The sequence below is a fragment of the Taudactylus pleione genome, unplaced genomic scaffold, assembly GCF_031769625.1.
Source record: "Taudactylus pleione unplaced genomic scaffold, aTauple2 ptg000043l, whole genome shotgun sequence".
NCBI lineage: Eukaryota > Metazoa > Chordata > Amphibia > Anura > Myobatrachidae > Taudactylus > Taudactylus pleione.
In genome coordinates this window covers 4,684,445-4,711,510 of record NW_028284445.1, presented here as the reverse complement: position 1 = coordinate 4,711,510, position 27,066 = coordinate 4,684,445, and the positions used below count along the sequence as shown (strand labels likewise).

At 42.8% G+C, this 27,066-nt stretch overlaps 1 protein-coding gene across 3 annotated transcripts in view; it reads right to left on the bottom strand.

Moving 5' to 3' along the window:
• Positions 1-27,066, bottom strand: part of SUPT20H (SPT20 homolog, SAGA complex component) — a 96,531-nt gene that overhangs the window by 36,005 nt on the left and 33,460 nt on the right. For all 3 annotated transcript variants that reach the window (XM_088460204.1, XM_088460203.1, XM_088460201.1), the window contains 8 exons: positions 24,039-24,092; positions 17,891-18,030; positions 8,267-8,426; positions 8,113-8,169; positions 7,096-7,167; positions 3,415-3,572; positions 2,398-2,430; positions 77-194 (listed from right to left, as the gene is read on the bottom strand). In XM_088460204.1, the coding sequence (XP_088316330.1) occupies positions 77-194; positions 2,398-2,430; positions 3,415-3,572; positions 7,096-7,167; positions 8,113-8,169; positions 8,267-8,426; positions 17,891-18,030; positions 24,039-24,092 (792 nt within the window). The remainder of the gene's footprint in view (positions 1-76; positions 195-2,397; positions 2,431-3,414; positions 3,573-7,095; positions 7,168-8,112; positions 8,170-8,266; positions 8,427-17,890; positions 18,031-24,038; positions 24,093-27,066) is intronic.

Sequence of the window (27,066 nt, the reverse complement as noted above, 5' to 3'; positions counted from 1 at the left end):
ATAAATAATGAGCAAAACAATAAAATTAATTATGCAATTGCCAGTAATAGTCATTGAGTAAAATCAATCCAAGTACCTCGAGTTCCTTGCCTGGAGAAAAGGGATTTTGGTTGGTCACTCCTCCAGCATTGTAAGTCATCTTCACAAATCCTTGAGACTCGTTTTCGAATAATTCGTGGTACTGACTGACAACTCTTAGGATAAAATTGTGCAGAGTAGATTTGTAAATGTGTGCACAAGTGGTTTAGTATTTGCAAATAAAATTTTTACCTCATGAATACCATTTATGTACAAGTACGTGGATAGAATATTACATTTTTAAATCTCACTAGAATATATAAAAATATGTATGGCAACACCACTTACCACCATCTTATCATTCTTTAGTAAATGATTTAACAAATAAAATCCAGTTCGAATAACTAATGGCATCATGGAGTGCCTCGTGACTCATACCGCATTTACAATAAAGTCTCGCGTCTGACCTGGGATATGGAACATGATTCCAAACTGGGTCAGAACCGAGACAGCCCCTTTCACACTGTGGCACTGATCCGGGTTATTCCTGAGTCGGTGCAGCTTGCACTGCACCAGTGTGCACTGGAACTTTTTAGGTGACGCTTAGAGATGACATAATCTCCAAGTGCCGATCTCCCCATGCTGAAAACGGGACTCAGGTCGGAAGACCCGGGATACCAATTTCCACTGAACCCTACCCGGGTCTTTCCCAAGTAAAACCCTACTAGTTACCAGGGTTGGATTCCTGGGACACTGGACCCGGGTTAACGCATTTCCACTGACAAAAATCCTGTGTTTATGCGCGCTCACTTGCAATAACCCAGGATTTTGAGGTTAGTGGAAAAGGGGTATCAGTGATATCACTATTTCCCAATAAATGGATACACTGCATTCTCCTGAATATGTAACCCACATTACTGTTCCTTTGTAATTTATAAAAAAAATTGTAAATTTTTGCTCCCTATATTTAATAAAAGTATTTATTTAAACAAAATATACAAGAAGAGACAGAAGGATTTGAGCAAGTCTACATCCATATAAGATCTGTGGTTAGTTCTCCAAGATGTTTGGAACAACCTCCCTACAGAGTTCCTTCAAAAAGTGTGTGCAAGTGTACTTGGGAGAACTGATGCAGTTTTGAAGGCAAAGGGTGGTCACACCAAATATTGATTTGATTTAGATTTCTCTTCTGTTCATTCACTTTGCAATTTGTTAATTGATAAAAATAAACTACTAATACTTGTATACTAATACTAATATGTTTGAAAGCATTCTTACTTTGCAGCATTTTTTCCACACCTACCTAAAACCTTTGCACAGTAATGTGGGGGTCATTCAGACCCGTTCGCGAGCAAAGGACGGTCGCAAACGGGTCGATGTTGCCCCACTGCGCATGCGCATGACGGAGGGAGCTCCGTCGTGCGCATGCGCGAGACCCGGACTGCGACAGCCAAGCTGTCGCTCCGGGTCTCGCACCAATGTTGATTGACAGCACGCCCCCTTTGGTGGGCGTGCCGGCCAGACGGAGGCGTTCCCATGGGAACGCCTACAGTCTGAAGCCGGCCCCACTGACATCACTAGTGATGTCAGTGGGAGTGATTTGGGCTCTGATAGAGCCAAAATCACTCCAGGGCTTGCGGCAGCGAGACCCTACCGCAGGGTCTCCGTCGCAAGCTCAATGGTCGCGATGGTCTTGACCATCGCGACCATCATCATGGACGCTCGCTATAGCTGTGGGTGGTCACCCACAGCTATACGAGCGTCCAGGAGGACGCTCTATTTTCATGGAGGAGGGCCCTGATTCAGAGCGAGCGCTCTGGTCAGAGCGTCCGGCTCTGAATCAGGCCCTGTATGTGTATTATTTTTGCAAACAACTTAATAAGTACAGTATAAGTATTTCTGTCCTAACCTAAATACTTATTGCGTTATTTTGACCCAAATACTTAAAAAATGGGACTGCTTGGTAATTATTTTAGCTTAGGGGTGCCTTAAAACATTATGTAGACCCTAAGGGGTATATTTAGTAAAGTGCGGGTTTTTAGAATTGGAGATGTTGCCCATAGCAACCAATCAGATTCTATCTATTATCTTCCCGAAGGTGCTAGATAAATGTTAAGCAGAATCTGATTGGTTGCTATGGGCAAAATCTCCACTTCTAAAAACTCTCACTTTAGTAAATGTAACCCCCTAAGGGTGCCTCAAACTGAGAAAGTATGGGAACCACTGCTATAGCTACTTCATGCTCATTTAAATTATTTCACTTATTACTACTGAAGACATAATTGTTGATCAACAAGTATAGAAGAAAACATGATCAACAGTGATAATTATAATCAGATGACGAAATTTAAAAAAATTGTATAACCAGAGCACACTCACCGATCAATATCAATTTTAGATCCAATAAGAAATCTGAAATAAATAAATAAATAAATGACCGTCCTGTTGATTGTTCAGTAAAAGTCTGTGTCGACGTGTACAATCAGATTGTATATAGTCCTCAAGTGTAATTGATCAATCAAATAGCAACTTCAAAGTAATTATAACGTGTAAACATATGGCATGGGAAAGAAAGGACAATAAATATTTACATACTCTTATCCGACTGGATAGTAAATTCTAGACAACACTAATTGCCACATTTTACAAACCAGACTTGGCAGAAGATAAACCAACCATCCCCAGGGAATTTGTAAGGAATTACTGTGTCACTGCATGCAAACTATTTATTAATTAAATTGCCCCCAACACACAACAAATTGGGCTTCCTGCATTCTCTTCATTTAATAATAAAAGTGCAGTAGTGATAGGGCAATGGCCTACAAGGGGAAAGAGGCCCAGATGAAGTTATGGGCCTGCGACAAGTCAATCAGGGAAAGATGTCTAGTCACATTTTTGGCACTTATGGCTATGGGGTTTAGGGAACAAAACTTCCATTCAATCCAACTGCGTCTATCTCCAGTAGTCCTGTGCCTCATAGATTTATTTAGTCTCTCTGCCCATTTGCCCTGTGCATGTGCTTTTTGTGGTACAAATATATCCTACTTGGTTATTGATATAATATAATATATAATAATGAATATAATTTTATTTCACAAGCAGGAAGCCCTGGCATTAACAATCTGAGGGACTAACTGGGCTTTTCTTGCCACCCTGGGAGAGGTTAAGAAAGGGGCGGGGTTGGGTGTGAGTAGAATATGGCTCTAGAAATTAAGTTCAACTTGGATGGTTTGCGGCCTCCCTGAAGAGTTTGCTGTGGGACCCAGTTATGCATAGTTATACCCCAGACTGACACAGTATGCTGTACATATTCATTAACAAAATTTGAACAAATTAAAATATTAACAAATATTATAAATGAGAGGATGCCAAGTATTGTCAGTCTGTGCAACTCACTGGGAGTGTGGGCTGTGGAAGTTATCTTCTTCATCAGCTTTTGACGTCTGCATTTTACCAAAGTACAAAGGGTTGCCTACATTCTGGTAAATGGTCAGCTTTGACTTCTGGAAAGGGGTGCCATTTTCACATTCAAAGAGATAATCGTCTTTTGATTCCTATTAAAAAGAAAAGTTTAATATTTTGTTCAATTAACTGAAAAAAAAGGCAGAGAAGGTTGTTCTGTGGGGCCACGGGCGACTCACTTCTGCCCACCAAAACTTCTCAGCGTGATAATGAAGTAATGTTAGAGTAAAAGGCGCATATCCACTACACGATTAAAATGAACGATTGAACGATAACGACATAGTTATCGTTCATTATTAATCGTGCAGTGATTATGCCGGCAACGACCAGCGATGTGCACTCCCGCTGGTCGTTGGTGGCATCCGTCATCGCCTGAACGTGCAGGCCAACCTGATGAGATTGTCAGGTTGTGCATGTTTGGGGATGAGGGAGGGTGCCCACACTGAACGACATATCGTTCAGTGTGGGCACATTATCCACTGCACAGTATGATGAACGATTACGATGTTGTATTCGCTCAGTCGTTCTACACTCGTGTACGGGATATGCACATTTAGACTTACATCTAACGGACAGCTTAGAGCACACTTTTTCAGTCACCAGGCAATGTAATGGTTTAATGTTGGTCAAAGAATAAGCATAAACAATTATTTAGAAAGACTAGAGTGCTCTAGTATTCAGTCATAATCAAATATGTTTAAGTGTAAATTTATTTTTATTTTTTTAGAAAACTTTGCTACAGATGTGTCCTCCTACAGCTATCCTCAGTACGCCCTGCAGAGCGACATGCTTGGCCTGAGTGAGCCGCCAGGTACTGTGCAACTTTGCTAGAGTTTGGAGTCTTTTGTTGCCAAAAATGTGTCTAAGTCGCAAATCGATGTGACTAGGACGCACCAGGAGACTGTGCTGATTGATTTGATATGAGACACTTGTATTTGTGTGCAACGCAGTCTGTATTCAGAACTTTGGCCGTGGAAAACAGCTGCTGTTGCATCATAGCACTACGTATGCGGATTCAGAAACTCAGTCGCACACAGATATACAAGTGTCACAAGTTAAATAAATTCACCTGTCGTTACTGCTAATGTGTAAATCACAGAGTTTATTTCCAGACCTGTCTGAAATCCCATTTCCGGGGCCTCTGCCAATGCCAGAGCCACTAAAAACGTCACTTCATGTCAGTACACTACAGCACTTCAATAAAGCTGATTGGATAAGTCACATCAGCCGTCCAATCAGCTTTGTTAACAATCTGCACTGAGTAATATATTAATTCAAGATTCTGCATGGTCCGAATTGACAACAGTCCTGGTTTTGTGACACCACAGCTCCGCTAATGATTTGATTTTATATAGTATGATGATGTATTCTGTAGATCAATCAAATGGAAAATACCTGCGGTTTGCTTGGGTTTGTTCTAATTTGCTAAATCCTTTGAAACTTCAGAGAACAATGGTGAGAACTACACAACTCAAAATTATGTTTGTTCTATTTATAATGCACTTTGCATGCATTAAAAATGCATATAAAGAATATTAAGAGCACTTAGATGTGACTGAACTCTCAAATAAAAAAAAATTGGTAATGCATTTTCATTAAGTTCTCTATTGGGTACTTGGTTTCCAGTTACGCTAAGTAGGCTGAACATCCCTACTTTTCCTGCATACCTCCATGGCGTGCAAGGAAAAAGTAGTGATGTTCCTGGCAGCGATGTGCCATACTGGAACGAAACATTGTGGCCGAGCAATTCAGCACTACTTGCCATGACAACCTCTTTTCATTCCTTCTGTATGCACTGTAAGTGTGGTTAGACCGTATTGCATTTGCATGCATTCACATGTAGTAACTACCAGAAATTCAGGTTGCCAAATTATTTTGGGCCAAAATACAGGTGATCTTGTCTCAAGCAAAGTAGAAAGTTGTACAAATATTTAAAAATCACGCATGACACAAGTCTGATTGCCATTGCAAGTTTAATCAGGAAGAACCTGCCTGTTTGTATGACTGTTCTGTAGCAACAACACACACAGCAACCACCTACTAGCTAAAGAAGACATTTCAAAATGTAAGAGAAACTGTGTTACTTATACCCCTTTTCCACCAAAAACCGGGCTCCAACCAGGACACTGAGTATGGGTTGGAGACAGGTTTTACCCCTTTGACGCCGGCCGCTGGACCCGGGTTATTTCCCGGGTCCAGCTCTTTCACACAGGACCCTGGTCTTTCGACGTTACAGTGGACACTTGGAGATGATATAATTTCCAAGCGCTACTAAAGCCAGCCAATCCACTGGATTGAGGCATGACCTAGGTCATCATGACCCGAGTCGCGCTGTTTACATTGTACAGTTATTAGAGTCCTTCCTGGGTCTAACCCTGGAAGCAACCAGGGTTGGATTTTTTCAAAAACCCTTTTACACCGAGCCATAACCTGGGTTATTGCAGCAGTGGAAAAGGAGTATTATTTACAGTACAGTGACACCATAGTCCTACAACTCTACCCTCCAAGGACTCCAAAATTCCAGCACTACACACCTCTGTCCAACCTCCACTCAATTCAAACAGGCAATGGTGCTTTCGTTACTATTGTCCATGAAATTCTCATTAATATAAATGGGAGTTTACCAAGTAAAGCAAATGACAAATGTCAGCCTGTTGGAAACATGATCACATTTGTAGGATAGTGCAGAGTCAACCATTTGAGCCTCCAGGGGCACCCGCTGGATTGGAGGAGCACTGGACCTATGGTTTTTATATTTGTGAACTCCAGCCCCAATTAAATGAAGATTTGGAAGGGGGTGGGTGTTATGTAATAGGTTCAAATTACAGAACCAGTGGGATTACAGCAAGTTTGCCACTAAATTTAAAGTGCCAATCAGTGAGAAGGTTGATTTTGCCTTATAACTGATTGCAAATTTAAATTTAGCAGTGAACTTGCTTAAAGTGCCACTGGTTCTGTTAAAGCAAAGTTTAACAAACTCTGTCATTATAGTGCAGGTTTCAAGTATATTTATGTTGGAGCCCAGATGGTTAAATCAAATTGACTGGAGGAGTTTGGGTAACACTGGTTTAAAAGAAAAAAAAATGGAAATCTCCTCTACTGGCTTCAGTAAAGGCAGTATAAAGTGAACTTGACCTGTGGTAGGAATCAACAACTTGGCAAATAACATCTTTACGGATTTGGTGCATTTCTACGAAACTGAACGCCAGAATCTGTTTACAAGTGATCCACACACATTTGGAGACCAGACCTTATCTCATTTGGGAATATCAACAAGGTCAGCAAATTAGAACAAACCCAAGCAAACAGCAGGTATTTTCCATTTGATTGATGTACAGAATACATCACATACTATATAAAATCAAATAATTCAATCCTTATTCAATTGGTCTATTTTCACAGCAGAACTGTGACTGAACCTGTTAAACAAGCAAGGTTGTCAATCAGCCAGAAACATCAGTCATACGAATGAGATGGTGAGTGACGCCACTGGAGGAAAATGTGGCTTTTATAATGTTCGACTAGAAGGTCTGGATTCACACTACACATATGCGCTGCATTATAACACAAATAATAAAAACAAATATTGGGCAGAAAAAGGATTTAATTACTCACATCTGCTGGCCAGACAGTAGGTTGCGAGTCATCAAGTTTGATAGATCTTTCCACTTTTGCATATTTTTCAACCTATGAAATGGAGACAAGAACTCACAGTGTTACAATGCTAATATAAAAGGACACTGAGAACTTTAAAGCTCCTTTGACGCCGAGCAAAACATTTTTGGTCACCGGTATAAAACAGCTGCGGAAGAGGGGTGTGAGCAAGAAACCCAATCGCAAGCCGCGGTGTCCTTGAGTGTAGCTTCTTATTGGTCCTCCTGCGCACAGAATCACTCAGACATGGGCTGAAACATGAACCATGGAACCTCCAAAATAACGGCTGCATTATAAATGTTTAATAATATTGTTTACTATATCACTATTTAACTAGGTGCCGTTTTTGAAAACATCCAAGTAGTCTGACACATTTTGCAGCGTGCCTTGAAAATAAAGCTTTAACCATAGGCACCAATGCAACCTGAGTCACAGCATCACAAAAACAATGCTTAAATGACATTCTACAAAGGGCTAGATTCAATCCAGCGTGATGCTGAATAGCCCAAGAAGGAGCTCCCGGAGCTATTCAATTCACAGCGGCGTTTGGTTCGACATTTAGCAGTTAAGTCGGAGAACGCAGTTTCTGGCGACTTAGCATGGGTGTTTAGTCACGAGAACCGCCATTCTCTGACTAAAGTGCCGGTCACACGGCTGTTATCGCCGCACTAAGGAGGAAACCAGCCGCGCGCGCAGTACTTTTGTCGGATTTCTCCTCGCACCCTCAGGGGGGGGTGCGAGAAGAAATCCTTTAGTCAGTCCAAACAGTGCGGTAAATTGAATAGCTCCGGAGCTCCCTCCCGGGGCTATTCAGCATCGCGCCCATAGTCTTTCACATATCTGACATATGCAATTAGTGTTGCCTAGCAAGTAAATAGTACCAGACCAAGCTGAAAATAACTGTGGAGATGTTACTATGGAATACTACTAGAGTAAAAACAATTTAACAACAACTGTCAAGCCAACTTGTATACTCACATCCACTTCAGAGGGTACGGTTAGCAAGCATGGGTTTTGTTTCCATATGTCAACACACTAAAAGATAATAAATACATAAAAATAGCAAATCAGTCAATTATATCAAATGGTATTTAAAAACAAATGGCTCAAACTTTATTGATTGAAAACCTACATTTCCAGTTTTGGATATCTTTAGGTCAAAGTGAGGCTGTGTGTATTTCCTTTCCTTTCTTTTATGTAGATAGTCCAGAAGTTTGAGCTGAGGGGGTATCGGGCAATTCGATAATTCCTGCTGCCTGTTCAGAGCTGGCCTGGAGTATCTCTTCATGCACCTTAACAACAAAGGATTGTATTCATCGTTACTGCCCGACCAAATGAACAAATGTATACAAATATTATCATTAGGTATGTGGCCTGGCAAAGTGCCGTACAAGAGGGGAAAAAAAGAGCACAGTACAAAAACAGAGCAACAACAGGCTAAATAGAAAACAAGCAAAAACACAGGACAACTATATACAATGCTCCACAGGCGGACAACAGTTACACCAACAGCTAAAATGGCTGCCTGCTAGTTAAAGACTCCATGCTTCAGTGCAGGAGCATCAAAACTTTCTTTCTTGGAGTGCCGTATTAAGGATAATGAATGGCAGGTCACAATTTTTTTTAACTCAGTTATCCTCCCAGCAATTAAGTAAGTGTTCTTTGTTTAGTAAATCTTATTCCAGGAAACACTAAAACTAAACATATTTTTAATAATTTTAGATTGTAATTTTACTCACTGAAATGAGGTGCAGTTTTAATGCGAATAATGAAGTTGTGACTGCAGATGAGAGTCTATATTCTCCTCAGATACTGTCCCTCAGAGCATGTCTGTGGTCTGTATTATCCTCAGTTTATGTTATATTTCCTCCTCAGATACTGTCCCTCAGAGCATGTCTGTGGTCTGTATTATCCTCAGTTTATGTTATATCTCCTCCTCAGATACTGTCCCTCAGAGCATGTCTGTGGTCTGTATTATCCTCAGTTTATGTTATATCTCCTCCTCAGATACTGTTCCGGGTCCCTATTGCTCACAGATAAGAGGATTTTTGGGTACTTACCGCTGAATCCTTTTCTCTGAGTCAAGCCGAGTCACTCCCCAAAAAAGGATTCAACGGTAAAGTATTAAAAAATCCTCTTTTCTCTTTCTTCATCACTGGACCATGGGACGTTCAACAGCCGACCCTAGGGGAGGGAATGCTCAGGCTGCCTGATCGGAGAACTTTACGCCCAGAGTGGGCGTTGCTGGAGGTAAAGACATGACACCTGTAAAACCGAGCGAACGCGTGGACAGAGAACCAGGTAGCTCCGTGACAGACCTGATCAGCCGAGGCCACGTGACGGGCTACCCAGGAGGTCGCCACCGCCCTCGTAGAATGAGCCCACCCCCTGGCATGTGCCAGTCACCCTACATCATAATAGGCCAGAGAAATGACTGATTTGATCCAATGTGCAATGGTCTGCTTCATAGCAGACCAGCCACGCTTCTGAGCGTTGTAGAGAATCAGTAGGGAATCCGTCTGACGGATGGCTGTAGTCCTGTCCAAGTAGATCCGCAGGGTCTGGACGACGTCCAACAGCGCCAGATTGTCCCAGTCCCGGGAAATCTCAGAAGGGGAAAACACAGGAAAGACAAATGCCCTGATCTAAGTGGAAAGCTGAAACAACTTTCGGTTGGAATGAAGGTACTGCTCGGAGTACCACCCTATCGTGATGAAAAATGAGGAACGGCGGTTTGCAAGACAAAGCCCCCAACTCCGAGACTCTCCGAGCTGAGGCAATGGCCATAAGGAAAACCAATTTCCACATGACAAATCCTAGATCCACAGAGTCCAAAGGCTCAACAGGAGCCTGCTTAAGAGCGGAGAGAACCAAAGTCAGATCCCATGGAGCCACCAGTGGCTGAAACAGAGGTTGAACCAACAACACTCCCTGCAAAAAGAGCCGAACCTCTGGCAGGAAGGCCAGACGCCGCTGTAAATAAATCAACAGAGCCAAAATCTGAACTTTAAGGAGCGATGCCACAAGCTGGCTTCCAGACCTCCCTGAAGGAAAGCTAAACACCTTGGCAGGTGAAACTGGGTTGTGTGAACCTCGCGCCATTCACACCACAAGATGTAGATCTTCCAGACCCTTTGATAGTTGCACAACGAAACCAGTTTCCGGGCCCGCAACTTAGGGCCTGATTCAGAGTTGGGAACAGAGATATCTCTCTCAACTGATCATCTTGGTGAAACCATGCTGCACTGCAGGTGGGGCTGATTTAAAATGTGCAGAGGGATTTAAATTTGGGAGGTGTCCAAACTGACATCTAAATTGTAGAGTAATAATAAAGCTGTGCAGTATTTGTGGGTTACATGTAAAAGCAGCGAATATTTATCCTATATGCAAAAAAAAAAAAAAAAATTATGTATTTACACCCCATGCATTGCAACATGGTTTGTCCAGGTACACAGTTAAGTGCCATCTCTCTCTCCATTCCCAACTCTGAATAAGGCCTTTAGTACGGACGACTGAAGGGGAAAATTCCTTAGCCTTTAAGAACTCGGTCTCAAAAGCCAGGCCATTAAAGCCAATCGAGGAAGGTCCTTGTGCTGAAATGGACCCTGCAGTAGCAGAACCGGCCGCTGCGGAAGGCACCAACCTGGACCTATGGCCAGCTTGAGAATGGCGGGCGCACCACTACCTGCGCAGCCAGTTCGGAGCGACAAGGATCACCGGAACCTGTTGCTCCCTGATCCCGAATCGGAGGAAAGAGATATGCCAGCCGAATCCGCCACGGAACGGTCATGGCATCCATTGCGAAGGCCAGTGGGTCCCTGGACCTCACACAAAATCGGGGTAACCTTGCAGTTGTGCCGAGACGCCATCAGGTCTACCTCCGGAAGACCCCACTTCCGTACCAACTGCTGGAAGACCGGATGGAGAGACCACTCCCCCGACAGGAAGGTGTTCTTGCTGAGGAAGTCTGCCTCCCAAGTCTCCACTCCCGGAATAAATACTGCCAAGAGTGCCGGAACAAAGGTCTCTGTCCAAGTGAGAATGCGGGCCGCTTCCGCCATTGCTGCCGTGCTCTTGGTGCCACCCTGATGATTCACATGTCTGACTGGATTTGCACCGGCCTGGATAGACTGGGTTCCCAACAGAGCCAGATAGATGGCATGGAGCCCCAGCACTTTGATCGGCAGGGCAGTCTCCGATGACGACCAAAGAAGGTTCGACGTCGCAGCTACCCAACCAAGTAGACTTGCGTCTGTGGTCACAATGACCCAGTCCGGAGTCTCCAAGGAGCAACCTCGGAGCAGGTGATCGGAAACCAGCCACCACTGAAGGGATCGACGAGTGCTGTCCGACAGAACCAGATGCTGAGAGGAAAGGTCCTCCGTGTGACCCTGCCAATTGCGGTGAATTTCCCACTGGAACTCCCATGAGTGAAAATGGGCATACTGGATGGTCTCGAAGGTGGAGACCATCGTGCCCAACAGCTTCATGCACAGTCGGATGGATGGGCGAGGAACTGACAGAACAGTCGTGACCAAATCCTGCAGGTCCCTGAACTGGAGCAGGAGTCCACCTACCCCCAACCAGACTGGGTGGGCTGAGGCCCCATCAGGCACTAAGCTTCTCCAAAGCCTTGGCTCCCTAGCGCCTGTAGGTACCACGAACCTGCCCTGAGGAGCGGAATCCCTGCTGGGAAAAAATGGGCCTCGGGCCGACTGACCTCCAGTAGATGCTCCCGCTTGAAAAGAGGAGCAAAAGGCACAAAACCGTGGACCCTGTTGTTTTTGAGCCACCACGGGCAGGAAAGTGCATTTCCCCCCCGTTAGCCTGGGCAATAATGGTGTCCAACTCAGCGCCAAACAGAATCCCCCCGCCAAAGGGGAGAGATTCTAAAGGCCGCTAGGATTCAGCATCAGCCTTCCAGAGCACCCTCCAAGCAGAGATGGCCTTCGCCAAAACCCTGAACGCCACCTGAGCGCTGTCCTGGACGGCCTCACACACAAATTCAGTCACCCCACAAAGCTGTTCTGCCAAATCCATTAACGTCTCTCTGGACAAGTCACCCTGAAGTCCAGCAATGAGCTTGTCGGCCCATGAGTCCATGGCCGAGCGACCCTTGCTGAGACCAGCAAAGGGGCGAATAACGACCACCGAGCCAATAAAAATGGACTTAAGGCAACCTTCCAATTTCTTATTCAGCGGATCCTTGAAGGACGCCGAACCCTGAACGGGAAGCGCAGTGTGCTTAGCCAAATGGGCCACCGCTGCATCCACCTTGGGAGGCTGCTCCCACTCGATGACATATTCAGACAGAAGCTTGTAATGGAGTGCAGAGGGACAGAGAACTTCTTATCTGGGGCCTTCCACGCCTCTTCCACGAGATTGGAGAGATCAGAGGAAGCAGGAAAAAGTAAACAACCTCTTGAATGGTCCCACTGCTAGTGCCTCCAAGTCCGCACTGCAGTAATTACAGTGCATATGGAAAGTTTTCACAGCGCTTCCCTTTTTCCACATTTTGTTATGTTACAGTCTTATTCCAAAATTGAATAAATTCATTTTTGTCCTCAAAATTCTACACACAGTACCCCATAATGACAACATGTAAAAAGTTTTTTTGAGATTTTAGCAAATTTAATTTAAAAAAAAAAAAACAACTAAGAAATCACATGTACATAAGTACCCACAGCCTTTGCCATGAATCTCAAAATTGAGCTCAGGTGCATCCTGTTTCCATTGATCAGCCTTGAGATGTTCCTACAGCTTAATTGGATCCACCTGTGGTCAATTCAGTTGATAGGACATGATTTTGAAAGGCATACACCTGTCTATATAAGGTTCCACACGTGACAGTGCATGTCAGAGCACAAACCAAGCTTGAAGTCCAAGGAATTGTCTGTAGACCTCCGAGACAGGATTGTCTCGAGGCACAAATCTGGGGAAGGGTACAGAAAAATATATGCCACTTTGAAGATCCCAATGAGCACAGTGGCCTCCATCATCCGTAAATGGAAGAAGTTCGGAACCACCAGGACTTTTCCTAGTGTTGGCCGGCCGTCTAAACTGAGTGATCAGGTGAGAAGTGCCCTAGTCAAGGAGGTGGCCAAGAACCCAATGGTCACTCTGTCAGAGCTACAGCATTCCTCTGTGGAGAGAGGAGAACCTTCCAGAAGGACAACCATCTCTGCAGCAATCCACCAATCAGGCCTGTATGTTAGAGTGGCCAGATGAAAGCCACTCCTTAGTAAAAAGCACATGGCAGCCCACCTGGAGTTTTCCAAAATGCACCTGAAGGACTCTCAGACCATGAGTAACAAAATTCTCTGGTCTGATGAGACAAAGATTGAACTCTTTGGTGACAATGCCAGGCGTTGTTTGGAGAAAACCAGGCACCGCTCATCACCAGGCCAATACCATCCTTACAGTGAAGCATGGAGGTGGCAGCATCATGCTGTGGGGATGTGTTTCAGCGGCAGGAGCTGGGAGACTAGTCAGGATAGAGGGAAAGATGAATGCAGCAATGTACAGATACATCCTGGATGAAAACCTGCTCCAGAGCGCTCTTGACCTCAGACTGGGACGACGGTTCATCTTTCAGGAGGACAACGACCGTAAGCACACAGCCAAAATATCAAAGAAGTGGTTTCAGGACAACTCTGTGAATGTCATTAAGTGGCCCAGCCAGAGCCCAGACTTGAATCCAATTGAACATCTCTGGAGAAATCTGAAAATGGCTGTGCACCGACGCTTCCCATCCAACCTGATGGAGCTTGAGAGGTGCTGCAAAGAGGAATGGGCGAAACTGCTCAAAGATAGTTGTGTCAAGCTTGTGGCATCATATTCAAAAAGACTTGAGGCTGTAATTGCTGCCAAAGGTGCATCAGCAATGTATTGAGCAAAGGCTGTGAATACCTATGCACATGTGATTTCTTAAGTTTTTTTTCACGTTGTCATTATGGAGTATAGGCCCTCATTCAGAGCCGTACGCTCTGAGCAGAGCGCACGCTCTGAATGAGGGCCGGGCTCCATTTTCATGGAGCGTCCTCCTGGACGCTCGTATAGCTGTGGGTCACCACCCACAGGCTATACGAGCGTGCTTTGTGATGGCCGCGATGGTCGAGACCATCGCGACCATCGAAATTGCGAGCCGGAGCCTGCGGTTGAGGTTTTTAACCGCAAGCTCCGGAGTGATTTTGGCTCTATCAGAGCCAAAATCACTCCCACTGACATCACTAGTGATGTCAGTGGGCCGGCTTCTGACGGGAGGCGTTCCCGTGGGAACGCCCCCGTCAGGGAGGCACGCCCACCAAAGGGGGCGTGCTGTCAATCAACATTGACAGCACGCCCCCTTTGATCGGTTATGCGCATGCTCAGTCCATAACATCGACCCACTTGCGAGCGGACAGCCGCTCGCGAGTGGGTCTGAATCAGGCCCATTGTGTGTAGAATTTTGAGGACAAAAATGAATTTATTCAATTTTGGAATAAGGGCCTGATTCAGAGCCGGACGCAATTAGCACTCGCTCAGAAAATAGGGGTGGCTATTCAAATCAACCGTTCGCTCTTTGCGTTCTGTTCACGCCTCTATGTCTGAACGAGCGAACCAAACTTGCGGTCGTTTTTTGGAAAAATACGTCCCCTGGCCGCTCGCATCCTACGTCATGTCTGCTATTTATTAGATTAATCGAGTACATCGACCAGGGTATGAGCTGTTCGCTATTCTTGTGGTTGGTTTTTGCTACCACAAATTTGCGAGCAGTTCTGGCTATAAAATAACCCAGTGACGTGGTCAATGATGTATTAATTATGCACACCCATAAGACGCCCGTTTTGACCTTTAAGCACGCCTGCGTTCTGATCTCCACTCCGTTTTCAAGCACCTTCCCCTGTTACCACCCACATACGCCTCCTCCTGTCACTCATATTAGCAGGCATTCGCTATTTAGCGAACAAACGATTTTCGGCCGCACTGACTGGTTCGCGCATGCGTATTACGATCCGTACGCATGCGCAGTTGGGCAAACATCGCTCGGAGCGAACGAGCGGCCACTGACGAGCGGCTCTGAATCAGGCCCTAAGGCTGTAAATAACAAAATGTGGAAAAAGTGAAGAACTGTGAATACTTTCCGGATGCACTGTAGATCTTCTACACCATGACCCAGAGAAGGCGCCGGGTCCTTCCCATCGGTGTGAACCTCCTCTTCTGGCAGTTCACCTTCCTCCTCCTCAGACTTGAAAACCTCAAGTCTGCCAAGTGCTACTCCACCCCTGTGTGGGGAAAGCACTTGGAATGTTCCACCGCGGGGAGCCTGTGGCCCGGCGCGCCTCACAAGGAGGCCACCCCCAACAAAAACCCGGCAAGATGGTTGACGCCATCCAGGACATCGCGGCCGCCTGGCACCCTCTATAAGGCGCGCTCCGTCCCCGAGTCCAGGCGGCCTCTGAAAAGACTGGAGTGTTAAGGGGGGTGGCGCCGGTTTGCACACCCGCCTGCCGCGGCGGGCACCCGCCGAGCTGTGCCTCTCTGCTGCTGCTGCACTCACACTGTGCGCTGCTATAGGCACTGCACAGAAACTCTGCTAAAAAGAGAAAAAAAAAACATTTACAAAGTAAATAAAAACAACTAGCTACTTTGGGATACAGGAGTTTGGCACGGGCCAACCCGTGCCAAACTCCTCAGGCACTTCATTTACACTGACATCATGGGGTTGCAGAGGGGAGGAGCTTAGGGTTAAAGCTACAGGTTTAGTTTAAGTGCCAGCTCCTGCAGTCCTGGCTACAACCCCATGGTCAAGTGACCCCCCAGCATTGAGGAAAGAGAAAATGGTGCTGGCCTCACTCTCTCATCAAATTATGCTCCCTGACCCCATCCCAGTCCCTAGTGCCTGGCCTCCCTCAGATAAATGCCCCAACCTCTGTAATCATTAACCAGGTCCCTCTCCTACTCATAGTACAGTCCCTAGTCTCCTCAGAAGCATCCTCCGGTCCTTATTCGCCCTGTGTCTGACTCTGCAGCCGGGTGGGAGGCCCGAGGCTGGGTAGGCTGCTACTTCCACTCAGGGCGTGTTGCGTCAGCTTTGCCTGTCTTTTGCAGAGGTGCCCTGATGGATCAAAGACTCCAAACTGCTGTTTGTTCAGAAGATCGCATTGGAGCAGGTGGAGGGTCGCATTTGACCTGTGGGACGTAGTTTGTACACCCCTGATGCCGTGTGAGGTGCTTTTGCTACATTGCCCAATATAAGCTGATAATTACACTCACTGTGTAGAACAGTAGTCTACACTTCATCAGGTGCTTAACTCTCCTAGCAGGATCATGCATGGTAAGAACCTGCGGCTTAGGAGCCAATGTAGCCATATGTAATATATCCAGCCACTCTACACCAAAGAGTTCTGTAAGTATGATCAGAAAATAACCATGCCGCACAAGATATCGCCTGCTCTCATACCCAATCACTTTTACCAATATGGCCAATAAAAGGGCAAGGCTAGGCTACGGGGGTGGGGGGGTTAGGCTGTGGGAAAGATGGGTATGGGGCAGGGTTAGAACACTTACCTAATTGTGTCGGGATGCCGCTGTCAGTATTCTGACCGTCAGCATCCCGACCGCTGAGATTCCGTACCTAACCCACACTGCAGGTGGGGCAGATATAAAATGTGCAGAGATTTAGATTTGGGAGGGTTGTGTCCAAACTGACCTCTAAATTGCGGTGTAAAAGTAAAGCTGTCCAGCATTTGTGTGCTACACGCAACAGCAGCCAGTATTTACCCTGCATGGAAAAAAAATGTTTTGCTTTTTTTTGCACCCCTTGCATTGCAACATGGTCTTTCCAGGTGCACAGTTACTTGCTCTATCTTACTATAATCCCAAATTAGAATCTGGCCCTATGTGAAGATAATTTTTCACACATTCTGAGACTGTTCGTAAATATGGTCTGATTTCTATAAGTTATAGAGCAGCCTACTAGTACAGCAAGCAAAGCAAATCTATACAATGACTGACTCACTGCATTGTCTTTTCAAGAAAAATTTACTGGCTCATCTGAAAACCATTATCTTAAGAAAGGACTAGACGAGACATCTAACATATATATATATATAAAAAAAGCAGGACTCTTACAACATGTGTTTTGCTTTAAGCAAAACTGCCAGTAGAATCACCAATGGAATATCAAAATTAATAGTGAAGATTATTTTATACATGCCAGAATATAGAAGTCTACTGCTAGTGGATTGCTCTGATTATTCCTCATAGCCCGAGTGAATTGTTGCCAATGCAAAGCGGAGGCAGCCATTTTGTACGCTGAATATTCATAATGATCATGCTCAGCAATTTAATATTCCATGAAATGGCTGCCCATACTCTGCAGGCAAAGCACTTAAACGTTATGTTACAAACTACAATTATAATAAATAAAAACAGCAAGTCAGAAAAGGTATTTGGAATTGCATTTTGTTGCCAAAACACAGCAATTAGGAGAGTCCTCCAAGTGCTGGATGAGCCATGAAAAAACAAACAAAAATAAGGTTATTGCAGAATCTCTTTAAACAACATATCCAGCATACCATGACTTGAGCATTTATCATTAAGGATTTATTGAAAGAGAGCACAGAGTGTCTGCATTATGAATTATGATTTGTGCCTTTGAACATCAAGTGTAATCCTTTTGTCTCTTGTCCAAAGTGTCAAATAAATCTCTGGTCCTGGAGACTACAGATGGAGAGCGAATAGAAGAACAAAAGGAAGAGCAGACAATTCTCACCGTTTCATGGGGCACGTGTTCATCTTCTGCTTGTTGAACAGCAAACGATTTGTGGTGCAGGCTACGGATACCGATGGATCAAGGCATAATGGCTCCGCAGTTGCCAGGATAAGCTGACTCTCTAGCAGCAGCTTGTCTTCCTAGATGTGGACAACAGGGACAGTACTAAGTGGCAGCTCAACAATTCAGGAAAGTGGTGCTCAGTTTTATGGGGGTTTTTTAGCTGGTGTCCCAAATGCTCGTGTTCCATTTATCTTGTACCATAAAGAGGCTGTTCCCAATATATCCTACACTCAGGGGACCCCAAGACCAGATTTGGAGAAGAACACATTAGGGGTGCAGACCTTCAACCTGTGCTGAAGAGTGCCCTGAATGAATTGGGAACATTCTACTGTAGTCAGAGCGGGCAGACATTTTGTGGACTAAACCAAGTATGATATAATATAACTAGATCCTAGTGAATAGGGTGTATTCTCATAAATATTTGCCCTGCTCACAAAATGACTGTCTCCAATTGGTGTAGGTTACAGTACACCTTAATTCATCACTCTTTCTCCAAGTTTCTTTGAAAAAGCTACTATTAGTAATCCCATAATAAGGGCTACAGATATTTAAGTTAGGGGTTGGCTACAGTAGAAGTCATTTAGCCATATTAGTGCTTGCCCCATATAACAATATACAGGTTGAGTCTCCCATATCCAAATATTCCGAGATACAGAATTTTTTTGGCATGACTGACATAATGAAACCTTTGATTTTTGATGGTACAATGTACACAAACTTTGTCTAAGGCACAAATTATTACAAATATTGTATAATATTACCATCAGGCTGAGAGTATAAGGTGTATATGAAACATAAATGAATTTCATTTCTGTACACAAACTTTGTTTGAGCCACAAAATGATTGAAAATATTGTATAAAATGACCTGCAGGCTGTGTGTATAAGGTGTAAAATGGAACAGAAGTGTACTAGCGCACTAAGACAGAAGGGAGTGGTGAGAAAAAGCGAGCTGCCGTATGGGATAGCTGACTCTATCCCTAGGTCATAAACAGAAGGAATAGATATACTGCGCTCAGCTGATGGTATCATTATTATTTATCATCTGTTCACAACTAGAACATATAATACCATCAGCTGAGTGTAGTATATCTATTATAGTATATAACACATAAATACATTCTGTGTGTATAAGGTGTATATAACACATAAATACATTCTGTGTGTATAAGGTGTATATAACACATAAATACATTCTGTGTGTATAAGGTGTATATAACACATAAATACATTCTGTGTGTATAAGGTGTATATAACACAAATACATTCTGTGTGTATAAGGTGTATATAACACATAAATACATTCTGTGTGTATAAGGTGTATATAACACATAAATACATTCTGTGTGTATAAGGTGTATATAACACATAAATACATTCTGTGTGTATAAGGTGTATATAACACATAAATACATTCTGTGTGTATAAGGTGTATATAACACATAAATACATTCTGTGTGTATAAGGTGTATATAACACATAAATACATTCTGTGTGTATAAGGTGTATATAACACATAAATACATTCTGTGTGTATAAGGTGTATATAACACATAAATACATTCTGTGTGTATAAGGTGTATATAACACATAAATACATTCTGTGTGTATAAGGTGTATATAACACATAAATACATTCTGTGTGTATAAGGTGTATATAACACATAAATACATTCTGTGTGTATAAGGTGTATATAACACATAAATACATTCTGTGTGTATAAGGTGTATATAACACACAAATACATTCTGTGTGTATAAGGTGTATATAACACATAAATACATTCTGTGTGTATAAGGTGTATATAACACATAAATACATTCTGTGTGTATAAGGTGTATATAACACATAAATACATTCTGTGTGTATAAGGTGTATATAACACATAAATACATTCTGTGTGTATAAGGTGTATATAACACACAAATACATTCTGTGTGTATAAGGTGTATATAACACATAAATACATTCTGTGTGTATAAGGTGTATATAACACATAAATACATTCTGTGTGTATAAGGTGTATATAACACATAAATACATTCTGTGTGTATAAGGTGTATATAACACATAAATACATTCTGTGTGTATAAGGTGTATATAACACATAAATACATTCTGTGTGTATAAGGTGTATATAACACATAAATACATTCTGTGTGTATAAGGTGTATATAACACATAAATACATTCTGTGTGTATAAGGTGTATATAACACATAAATACATTCTGTGTGTATAAGGTGTATATAACACATAAATACATTCTGTGTGTATAAGGTGTATATAACACATAAATACATTCTGTGTGTATAAGGTGTATATAACACACAAATACATTCTGTGTGTATAAGGTGTATATAACACATAAATACATTCTGTGTGTATAAGGTGTATATAACACATAAATACATTCTGTGTGTATAAGGTGTATATAACACATAAATACATTCTGTGTGTATAAGGTGTATATAACACATAAATACATTCTGTGTGTATAAGGTGTATATAACACATAAATACATTCTGTGTGTATAAGGTGTATATAACACATAAATACATTCTGTGTGTATAAGGTGTATATAACACAAATACATTCTGTGTGTATAAGCTGTATATAACACATAAATACATTCTGTGTGTATAAGGTGTATATAACACATAAATACATTCTGTGTGTATAAGGTGTATATAACACATAAATACATTCTGTGTGTATAAGGTGTATATAACACATAAATACATTCTGTGTGTATAAGGTGTATATAACACATAAATACATTCTGTGTGTATAAGGTGTATATAACACATAAATACATTCTGTGTGTATAAGGTGTATATAACACATAAATACATTCTGTGTGTATAAGGTGTATATAACACATAAATACATTCTGTGTGTATAAGGTGTATATAACACATAAATACATTCTGTGTGTATAAGGTGTATATAACACATAAATACATTCTGTGTGTATAAGGTGTATATAACACATAAATACATTCTGTGTGTATAAGGTGTATATAACACATAAATACATTCTGTGTGTATAAGGTGTATATAACACATAAATACATTCTGTGTGTATAAGGTGTATATAACACATAAATACATTCTGTGTGTATAAGGTGTATATAACACATAAATACATCCTGTGTGTATAAGGTGTATATAACACATAAATACATTCTGTGTGTATAAGGTGTATATAACACATAAATACATTCTGTGTGTATAAGGTGTATATAACACATAAATACATTCTGTGTGTATATTTGGGTCCTATTCCCAAGATATTTCATTATGATATGCAAATATTCCAAAATACGGAATATTCCGTTATCCAAAACACCCCTGGTCCCAGCATTTTGGATATGTGAGACTCAACCTGTATTAGAATTGGCACAATATGAGCATTGTAGGGTGAATGAACGGCTTAGAGAATTCGCATATATAAGGGGGTGGTGTATGTAGAAGATACAACATAAAAATTATTTTTAGGCATGTGCCATCATTATTACTATGTATACGTTTAAAATACATTTTTGGTTTAAAAATTTACAACCAAAAAACAGGAGAGGTGTAAAATGACCAGCGCATGAACGCACAATGTTAGCGAATAATCAGACAAGTTCAGTAAATGAATATGACTTACATCAATATAACATAGTCAATAGATCTAATCTAAGATTGTATACACTAAAATGTAAGATATTACTGTATTCAACCTGAAAATGGTATATTATAGTACACTGGCATATTTACGTACACAACTATAGTTAAGTGACACAATAGTTTTCAACAGCTTTTTATACAGGAAGATCTGGCATGCATCTGTTTTCAATGGAATGACATGAATTGCATCGGACATATGTTTCATGTCTGTGTGAACAACGAACTGTGTGTGGTGATTGTACAGGGGGCTTGTTGCTCATTGGAACTAAGGGCCTGATTCAGAGCCGCTCGTAAGCGGCCGCTCGTTCGCTCCGAGCGATGTTTGCCCAACTGCGCATGCGTACGGATCGTTATACGCATGCGCGAACCGGTCTGTGCGGCCGAAATTCATGTGCTCGCAAAATAGCGAATGCCTGCTAATTTGAGTGACAGGATGAGGCGTATGTGGGTGGTAACAGGGGAAGGTGCTTGAAAATGGGGAGTGGAGGTCCGATCGCAGGCGTGCTTCAAGGTCAAAACGGGCGTTTTATGGGTGTGCATATTTAAAACAGCAGCGTCATTGACCACGTCACTGGTTTATTTTCGAGCCAGAACTGCTCGCAAAATTGTGGTAGCAAAAACCAACCACAAGAATAGCGAGCAGCTCATACCCTGTTCGATGTACTCGATTAATCTAATAAATAGCGGACATGACGTAGGATGCGAGCGGCCAGGGGGCGTAGTTTCCCAAAAAACGAACGCAAGTTTTGTTCGCTCGTTCAGACCTAGAGGCGTGAACAGACCGCAAACAGCGAACGGTTCATTTGAATAGCCACCCCTATTTTCTGGACGAGCGAGCGCAAATAGCGACCAGCTCTGAATCAGGCCCAAGTTATGTTGTCATCATCATGTCACAAGGGTAATATAAACAGGAACCATGCAAGGTCACCCGCAACCCCTATGGATTTAGGTCCAGCCATATCCTGCAGTAACAAAGCATAATAGTAGTAATATACTACTATAGTAATATACAGTTATTGCTGTTCTCATTTAATTAAATAATCCAAATGATTCCAACTTGTACTATGGAGAAAACTGTTGCACATTACACAATACCAGAAACAAATACTAAAATGTAAGATTCATTAAAGAATAAGGAGGCTACTAAGTGAGAGTAGCGCCCAGTTACACAGCACTGTTAAAAAGGTTTTTCCTATTAGGGTGTTTACAGGGTTGGATAATCTCTGTAGTGACAGCAACTAATCCATATTTCCCTAATCCATTAGTATACTTATTATATATAACAGGGTGCTATATCCCTCTCTTTGTTCTCTTATAAGCACAGTACCATTCATACTCATCCTTAGAACTAAAGGCTATATTCTCTTTTGTGGACTATATTTAAAAGTATATACAGATGTGTCCTCGCACATCATTGCTGCAGTCGCGCCAAACAGCCCCTCGTGGCGCACCAGGTCCCGTGCATCTCTGCTAGTGTTGGGCGTCTTTGGCAAAAAATGCGTCTAAGTAGTAATGCGGTGCGACTTGGATGCTCCAGGAGACTGTGCTGATTACTCTGATATGCGACACTTGTATATGTGTGTGCGTCTGAGTCTCTGAATCTGTATATGAAGTGTTACAATGCAGCAGACGTGTCTTTTTCCACGCAGAGTTCTATTGTGCTTCGCATACAGACTCAGTTGCACATTGATATAAGTGTCACAGATCACATTCATCAGTGCAGTCTCCCCGTGTTTCCTAGTTGCATTTCACTGCGACTAAGACGCATATTTAGCAAAAAGAAACGTCCGACACTAGCATGGAAGCTGGCATCTCTCACTGCATGGCGTATTGAGACTGTATGTGTGAGGACACACACGTACATATCTCCTATACCCTATGTAACAATGTGCTATATAAGCTATCTTGTAAAGTGCATCTTGCTTTTACCTGTGCTACAACTCCTGATTTGATTTTTTTAATGCAGGATAGCCATAATTAGTCCTCGGGGAACCTGCTCTGCCATGCCATATTGCTAACGCATTCGGTATGATTTACCGCGGTTCAAAACCCGGCAGCGGCAGCACGACAGAGGAGGAAATCCCGATCGTCCTAAAGGTAAGTATAGCTAATCTAATTTTACCCCCTAACCCTAACTCTCCTTTAGGGTGCCTAACCCTAACCTCCCCCCCTGTGCCTAAACCTAACCCCCCCCCTTCCCTGCTGCATAAACCTAAGTCCTCAGGGGGGGTGCCTAACCCTAACCTCCCCCGGGGGTGCCTAACCCTAATCACCTCTTCCCCTTGCCTGACCCTAACCTCCCGGGGGGGTGCCTAACCCTAAGTCCCCACCGGGAGTCTTAAACCTAACCCCAATGTGTCATAGAAGTGTTTACTTCTAAGTAATAAAATGACTAGACATTACACATTACCTGTGTCCACTTGTGATTGTCACTGGTGATGGCATGTATGTCAGAAACTAGTGTCTGGGAAAGAAAGAGAAACAGATGCACATAAGCAAATTATGTAGGGAAAAGAGTAACATTTTCTGGTGAACACTTATACATAAAGGAAGAACGTGAGCAACAAATTGTAAAAATATTGCAGTTCAAATTGAACCATATAAAAGACACATACCATCTATTTTGTTATAGCTACATACAGTATCTACTAATAAATATATACAGTATACACTTATATAGGGCTTCCCCTATACATCTTTGTGTGGACATCATGGATCTCTATTGCACAGATTATGAGAAGTACTGATGTCTACAGTATTGTCTGATTTAAAGTATGGCTTGTTTCCCCCATTATAATATAGACATTAAATAAGTAATTTTTACATATAAAGAAGTGTGCTGGTCTACTTCCACTTAGTGGTGGATTTTTTTTGTGTGTGTATATATATATATATATATATATATATATATATATATATATATACACACATATACATACATATATACACACACACATATACACGCACAGGATGGTCCATAAGTCTGAAAACAGCCTTATAAAAAGAAAATCAGGTAAGGAAACATTAACTCAGTGTCTACACATATAATACGGGAGTGGGGGAAACTTTTTAGGATATGACACCAGTATGGCGGCCATCTAAAAATTGGCTATTTTGGATGCAACTGTTATTTTTTCAGTTGGGAAGGCAGTCATGTGACATCAAACAGATGCAGAATTTCGTTTTAATGTATCTGTATTCATACTCGAGTTGTCATTGTCATTATTGTCACTACCTGCAAAAGAGACCTCAGTTAAAACTCGAGAATGAGTAAAGATACGTTAAAACGGAGAACACCATTGTTTTTCTTATGTAATTCTGCATCTGTTTGATAGGTCACATGACTACTAGACACTGGATTATATACATGGTGGTCCATTAGTGAGGAAAGACCCTTATATAAAGGAAATGAGCAAGGAAATTATAATGTCTAGTAGTCATGTGACATATCATCCAGATGCAGAGAGAGAGAGAGACATGCACACATCCTAGGGAGAAGAGGGGATGAGCAACTGAAAGGAGGCAAAACACCTGCTCAGGGCCGTAGCTAGGGTAATGCGGCCGATGCCATCACACAGGGCACCACAGGTCAGGGGGCGCTGTTTGGGACTGTCAAATTACTGTTTATTATCATTCTTGCTTGTAGCTTCCTCTTATTTCATCCCCAGCATCTCCTGGCCTCTCCTATCTCTTACCTGGCCCTTCCCCATGAAGCCATGGCCCTTTTTTGGGTGCATTATGTCCCTTTAAAAAATGAGTGGGCGCCAATGCTCTTTCTGGCACAGGGCACCAAAAAAGTCTAGTTACAGCTCTGCACCTGCCAATGCTGAGTTCAGCATATTATAATAATATAGAATTCAATAAAATTACTATCAACTTCTCTCTAACAGCCTCATTTATCAACGAGTTTATCACTCAAAACTAGTGATAAATGTCACCGTGTATGATAAATGCTGCTCCAGCCAATCAGCTCCCAACTGTCATTTTTCTAACAGTTGACAGTTGGGAGCTGATTGGCTGAGCACCATTTATCATACACAGTGACATTTATCACTAGTTTTGAGTGATAAACTCGTTGATAAATGAGGCTGTTAATCTTTACATTGCCTCCTATTCTTCTGTCTTGTTCTCCATAAGACAGCAGGCATTCTTGGTACTTGAAACGTTCTGAATCTTATACGTAACCTACAACCCAGGAACCAGTTATTACTTCCCCCTGCATAGTTGAGCTTATTGCCTTATATGACATTTTTGATCAGTAATAAAAACAAAAATCATGGCAACATTGTGCTCCATACAGATTACACATTTATTCGGGGGAAAAGAAGAAAAATAAAATTAGCTATGTCCATGATGAAGCAACTGCCTTTTATTAGCATAACCGGATGTATGGTTTCATGCTGCCGGGTCAGTGAATATGTACGTATGTGTGTACGTATGCATGGAAAATATTAACCTGGGACTGCAGCCAACTGCTGTTACCAACAGGCAGGATCCAGCACCAAGCACAGCGCATTGCACCATGTACTACAGTACATAAAGCTGATCACTAATAGCAATATAAGGGGGATACAGTTGAGATACCGACGGTCAGTATGCCAGCGCTAAGAATGCCGGTGTCGGAATCCTGCCGCCAGCATCACGACGGTAAGGATTGGCGTTAGGGGGAGGATTAGGGTTAGGCACTAGGGGGAGGGACAGCGTTAGGCTGCAGTCAGGGGGGGAGGGGCAGGATTAGGAAACTTAACGTCATGCTGTCTGCCGGGATCCTGAGCGCCGGCATCCTGTACCCAACCCAAATAAGGTGCTCTCTAAAGTGGAGTAGGCTATAGGGAAACACATTTAACGTGGAAACTCCCTGTAAAAATATGAGATATGGTAAGAACTTACCCTTGTTATCTCTATTTCTACGAAGTCCATAGGGTTCCACAGGATACCTTGGGGTATAGGTGTGACGTCAGTCGCAGGGCACCAAAGAGTTAAGCTTTCAGCCTCCCAGGATGCACTAGGTCCCCCTCCTATACCCCGCCCCCGGGCCAAGGCACCTCAGTTAGTTACCAAGCCATAGGCCGGAGGAGGAGAAGGAAGAGAGAGAACAAAGATCTGGACACATACAAGAATCACATTCTCACCAGAGGGAGACGGAAAACCGGTGACCAGAGCAAAGCCCATCTGAGGCACAGGTGCGACAGGGCGGGAGTCCTGTGGAACCCTATGGACTTCGTAGAAATAGAGATAACAAGGGTAAGTTCTTACCATATCTCATATTTTCTACTTCAGGGTCCATAGGGTATCCACAGGATACCTTGGGGATGTCCCAAAGCAGTATCCTTTAAGGGTGGGGACGCTCCTGTGCAGAAAGGAGAATCCGCCGCCCGAAGGAAGCATCCTGAGAGGCGAAGGTGTCAAACCTGTAATACCTCACGAAGGTATGGACA